This window comes from Pieris brassicae, chromosome 8, assembly GCF_905147105.1.
Source record: "Pieris brassicae chromosome 8, ilPieBrab1.1, whole genome shotgun sequence".
NCBI lineage: Eukaryota > Metazoa > Arthropoda > Insecta > Lepidoptera > Pieridae > Pieris > Pieris brassicae.
Window position 1 is genome coordinate 8354375 of NC_059672.1, and position 6582 is coordinate 8360956.

At 31.2% G+C, this 6582-nt stretch overlaps 1 protein-coding gene across 1 annotated transcript; it reads right to left on the minus strand.

Moving 5' to 3' along the window:
- Positions 1-95: 95 nt before the first annotated feature.
- LOC123713013 (tyrosine-protein phosphatase non-receptor type 13-like) lies at positions 96-3274 on the minus strand. The gene has a single exon (XM_045666480.1). It carries the CDS (start codon positions 3272-3274, stop codon positions 110-112), a length of 3165 nt encoding a protein of 1054 aa, XP_045522436.1. The 3' UTR covers positions 96-109.
- Positions 3275-6582: the final 3308 nt, after the last annotated feature.

The following is a 6582-nucleotide window of genomic DNA, read 5'->3' on the forward strand; positions in this document are numbered from 1 at the left end:
ATGTAACAGTGTACCAAGACCCATAAAACAAAATAAAAATGAAAGATTTTTTTATAGAAATATACTTTTATTATATTTATAAAATATTTGTCAATAATAACATTAAAACTTATAAAAAAATTTGATCTTCATCTGAATCTCCAGCCCCATATATGAAATGCCTACGAACAACATCAGCACTAGGAATTGCACTCATATTGCTATTTTTACATGGAGTCACAGGATATCTTACGGGACCCAACCATCGCCTACTAAAGCCAAAATTACGTGGTAAAGCAATGCTTTTTGCTATATCACTTTTTTCTTCTTTATCCTTTTCGTTTAGACAAGATTGTATACATTTCAATGAATCTTCACAACTTTTGTCTAAATAATCATCTGGCAAATTAACCTCAGTTGGAATACTTAAACTAAGGGGTCTCCGTTTATATTTTTCAAGCACATTACCTCGCCAAGTATTAAACTTATTTTCATTCTTTTTCTCTGGTGTATTACCCTGTGATGAAAGATCTGCCAAATCGGAATCGTCACTAACTCTGATTTCTGAGTAACATTTCTGAAGATTGCTTTTCCGCGGTGTTACTACTGCACTTGAATTATCTTTTATTCTATTTACAACTTTTTCTTTTGTCAATTTTATAAGAGCATATATAGTCTTTAATGCCTCTTCATTCAATAGTTCATCGTCTGTTAAATCGGCATCCATTGATGCTATACTTTTTTTTAAGCTCATTTCTTTAGCTTTGCCTTCATTAGCAGATTGATACTCAGTGGTAATATTTTTGTTTACATTTTGTAGGACTATAAGTTCAACATTTTTAGGAGCAGACTGTAACATGGCTAAAGCCTTATCATATTTTAAATTAAGCAGTGTCTGTCCATTTACTGATATAATTTGATCTCCTGGTAGAAATTTCTTACATGAATCTGCTGCACTATCTGGAGTGATTGATTTTATGTAAACATTCCCATCAGAACCTTCAGCTACTTGGAGACCCAAAGCATTAGTTTGATCTCTTTTTAAAACTGCTGTTACAAATATCCTTTCACTTTGAACACATTCCATGTTATCTAACTTTTCAAATATTGAACTGTTAATGCATGATTCATTAGGATCATTGTAGTTAAAAGCATCAGGATACACTTTTGGGGATTCTAAGACATATGCTGTTGGGGCTTGAGACATATTTTGACTGTAAGGTCTTTCTGGTAACAATTTCATACTGTTGACATAACACTGTTGCTTTTGATCTGAACTTAAGTCATCTGAATCACTTTGTGTAGTGGCAAGATCCCCTTCAGATTTGATAAAGTTATCATAATGGGGAGTTCTGAAAACATTGTTTGCGGAATTCATCCCGTTAAATACCCTTGTTCCCATCTTTACTCCATGTCTTCTGGGTAAACTGCTTTCGGAAGATGAAAGTCCGTCATTTGAGGAGCTTTCAGGCCCATTGGGACTTTGTATCAGACTATCATCACTGTGTTGGGATGATATTATTCTCCTTAAAAGCTCTTCAGTATCCGGTTTTTGATTTTCCTTACCTTGAATTTTTTTTTCACCAAATATGTCAACCTTAAACCTTCTTCGAATTGGCCTTCTTAATCTTACTGGATTCCTTACTGCTAAATTGTAACTGTCTTGATAATTACTTACATCTATTTTATTAGGGCTATCTGGAGTGTATTGGCAGTTAGATTCACCAGTTAAATAGTTAATAAAGTCTTCTTTTGCATATAGTTTAAGATATAATCTATGATGTAATGAAGCCAACCAGAAAATAAAGAAACTTTTATTTTCACTCATTTTCAACTTATATTTTATACCAATCTTAGACAGCCCTGAATATGCATTAGGTATTATGTAGAGACTTTTTTTGTTATGGTAAAAATTGTGTATATGATGCCAAGGTAAACTTTGAAGGACAATTCGATTTGTATTTGTTGATGGACATTCAAATAGTTGATTTGTTCTTGAATATAATGTTATCCCCCGTGGTCCAATGGATAACCATACATCTCTGCAGAAGCCATCTCTTGTGGCCCATACAGCAGAATAGAAATGTGCACCGTAGTCACGGAATGTTTGTGCCAAAGTGATATAATTGATCACAGCTCTATTTTTTTCCAAACCTCTTCTTGATTCATGGGCTTTCTTCATTTGTAATTTAACATCAGCCATTTCATTTGTTATTAGAGATTCAGGCAAATAATGTTCTAAAAGAAAGTAATCAGCTGCTCCATGTTCTCGATAAGAAAATTCTCCAAATTCAATGTGTAAAGCATACCCAGCCAACAAAATAAGATCCTGTATGGTTGAAATCATTTGTCCTTCAACAGTTGCTCTTCGTAGTTGTAAATACACCCTGTACCTCCATTCCCCCCCTTGAATATTACTTGCAATATTTTTAGGTAAAAAGAACTTAATTCTTAGAAAAATAGTTATTGATATACATTCTTCATGTAATTTCTGTTTTTTATGGTGTAATTTATGCCAGGTTTCAGGAGCTATTTTCTTAATTTTGTAGTCATCTGGTAAAAATACAAAATCACCACCAATAAGTATAGCAATACCAAGCATAAAATGATGTTCATACTTTTCACTTTGAACAAGAGCATCAAATATTTGTCCTGCTGTAATTGTATTAGGATCACATAATACTTCAACTTTTTGACCATTAAGGAGTACAACAGTAATAACTCTTTTGCCACACAGGGCTGATATAGTTAAATCAATATTTTTAGCGGGTTGTGAGGCCCTTACTATAAACTCAGGACCTACACATCCCTCCTTGCCCTTCTGTATATCTGCCTTATATAATCTAGATGCTGCTCTTTGAACAGGTCTTGTTCTTTTAAAATGATTAAGTGCTTGTTTAGTTTTAGTATATTTGTCTTTATTAAGGCCATTCATGGAGACAGCATTACACTGCATACTGGAGATTTCAATTTGGGTACTGCTAGCTATATTTAATGAAGAATGGGCATTGCTAAGGCCACCCATTCTTGGTGTGTCAAAAAAGTTTGTAATAACCTTTCTTTGGCGGCTTGGCAGCCTACAGCTTGGGAAAGGATCTTTGTCATCTGGAGATTTAATAAGACTTATAGAGTTTCTAGGTTTGGTACTAACAACCAAGTTAGTGTCTGATTGTAGCTGGTTGTCACCTTCATATGCATGGTGGGCTTTAAAATGAAAATCAATTACAGGGCTAACTTTAATGGAAGCTGCTGAGCATGAACTTCTTCCAGAATCCTCATCGCAGTTACGAAGCATTTATCTGAAACACATATATTAAATCAATAGTAATTTTCACTAGTTAAAAGAAATATACAAAAAAAACTATTTTCAAACCTTTTAAATGAAAGTAATTTTAAATTATGTTTTAAAATGTATTGTCTTTTATTCGAATAATAATTATTTAAAACTGATATTTTTCTTTAATTTATCGGTGATAATTATTTTGAAAATAAATCAAATTGCATCTACAAACTGTAAATCGAAACAAAAATAATTAGTACTCAGTCGTAACTCACTTGTTTCTGAAGATAGTTGTAGCACGATATCAAAAGCAAAGCTTAACACCAATAAAAATATGATTAAATTAAGTTACGTTTTTGTACAAGTATTAAATTACAAAACATACACCTGTTTGAATGTTTGGAAATTTAACGCACTTGCTATTACTAATGCTATGTTACGATGTTAATTTCTATATAGTACCTGTCATAGATGTGACAAAATAATCGATTTTTAATAATCGATTTTTACTTCTTACAATTATTATAGTTTTATTTTATTTTTGTTCTATTTAAATGTTAATAATATCTATAAGTTTTTTTATTGTATTTTAGAGTTGAGACCAAAGGCAAAGTTCAATTTATTTCTTGTAATATTTAATTAATTTTATTTGTTCTAGTTATATGTTAGATGATATTTTAATGATGATGATGAACATTTATTGTGCAAACTTTACATTTAAATAAATTTGTGACTATTATTTCGTTATTTTTTAGTAATCGTTCATTTTATGTAAATTTCAATATTATATTAAATAGTAGTAATATTGTGTTCAATTTCTTCATTCTTAAACTTTTAGATAAACTTTTGTTTTTCAATTTTAAAACCAACATTTTGTATTAACTTAGTAATTTTATTATAATGTAAAAAAAGTAAACTTTTCGAATAGTTAATAATAAAATTGATAAATTTGAATAAATCGTTTTTCCTAATCGAATTATTTTAAAGAGATGACATCGATTATTTAGTAATCGATTTTTTCCCCTCCAAGTTCATCCCTAGTACCGGTGGCAGATCACCCACTGCTAACTTCTTATTAAACTTAGAGAAAGTAGGTATATACAATTGGGCTCTTATAATTTGAGTATGAAAGAAGATAGACATATACATAGAAATATATTAGAGAATAATACTTATACATCTATCTAGTTGAACATCAGTTATCAACTCTTGAGTCTTGAGATTCAATCTTATTGTCGCACTCTAGTTGGACCAATTGTAAAATATGACTGGTTTATTAAAATAGTATATACATAGTATATAGTAGTGATAAATTCCAACGTGATGATCATACAAAATTGGCACTCCCAATAAACTGTAGTTAGTAAGAATTACCTTGGAATGTAATTAAGGAAACTACAAAAAAACCTATATACTCATTTCTTAAATTTATATATTGTACAGTTAACAGTACTACAATTTGATTATATGTACGGATTTATATTTTTTGTGTCAAACTCAAAATGTCTTTATTCATATAGGTAAACAAGTACACTTATGAACGTCAAAAAGAAGTTAAATTAATTGTAAATTTACATTTACTACCAGTCAAGGGCGTAGAGCGGGTAAGAAGAACTGGCAAGAAAATTTCCGCCACTCTTTAATCGCCAAGTATTGAGTCATACAAATTGTTTGAACTGGAGCAAAACAATCCCAAGGATTAGGATCATTTCAATATTCGTCAAATTTATAAAAAGCTTTATTGTTTAATTTACGTTTAACGAGGGCTTTGTTTTTATTTAGTGATAATTCTCTAATTACGCTTGGTAAAAACGAATACAATTACCATATGAGGAGTGGTTTATCTGCTGGTGCCTGCTTGGTCGTACACTCAAATTAATTCTATTTCGCGTATTATACTGTTGAAAGTCACCATTTGTTTTAAAATTATATTTTTTTGTACATACAACAAGGCTTTAATAATATTTAATTCTTTAAACTTATTCCGTACCGACTCCCTCGGAGAAACAACAAATACCCCGAACAGCCCGCTTCTGCAGCACAAATATGAATTGAACCTCTTCAGCAGCACCCCACAGTAAAATACTGTACGACATAACGCTATGAAAGTAGCTATGATATACAATTTTAGCCGTGTCCTTATCAGTATAACCTGTCGGATTTTCTTTACTGCATATGGTGCAGAGCTTAGCCTATTCGAAAGAGTCTCTATGTGTGGGCCCCACTTGATTTTACTATCAATTCTTATGCCTAGAAAAACAGTTTTGTCAACAAAGTTTTGTTGACTGTCCTTAATTTTCAGGTTACCAATATCTCGCTTTACGCTAGTAGTTGTAAATCTAATACATTTTGTTTTATTCTCATTAAGCAGTAAGTTATTTACATTAAACTAGTTAACTATACGAGAGATAGAATTATTCACATTGTTTTTAATGGATTAAAGCTATGTATTATTATTAAAAACTTATAATTATTTACATGTAAATCATGTCTTTTGTTCACATTGTCCAATAATACGTTTTTCCTATTCACTTTAAATAGAAGTGAAGCGTCATCAGCAAACAATACCATCTCATGAACTTTGTTGACAAAGAATGGGAGGTCGTTTATGTAAATCAGATATAAGAAAGGCCCGAGAATCGAGCCTTGAGGGATGCCGATTGATACTTGTGAACCCGGAGAGATGACTCCATTGACATGCACTCTTTGGCTCTTTCCCTTAAAATATGAATTCATCAGGCTGGAAGCTTTGCCATCAACCACTCCTACTCCCTTTGGGTCAGATTTTATTAATTTCCCATTAACTTTTAACATGTAATCGGTTCGTTTGACAGACGTTTTACCTGATTCTTCATTTATTATTTTCCAGGTAGCTTTTACTTTATCCATGCTATTTTTTATTTTTGAACTTAAATAATGTGACTGCAATTCTGCAATCTTTTTTGAAATTATTTGAATACAACCTAACATACACCCTAAATTCTACACTAGTGTTATTTATTTATTTATTAACACTTCGTTACATTACAATATAAAATTGAACATAATTAAATGAAAAAGAGGGCAACTGGCTGTCTTATCGCTTTCGAGCGTTCTCTTCCAGACAACCACTGTAAGTACAGAAAAAAAAATATTATGTAATATTAAATTGTTATATTGCTTTTCATCATACATTTCGTATAATTTTAACCATTTTCTGTGTAACTGCACATTTGCCCATTCATAGAAACTTGTTTTCTCAGAGACCAATAAAGTCTTTTGAGTAAATACTTTCTTCAATTCATCAATAAATGATCCAAAAAAAATACTGTATAGATTATTAG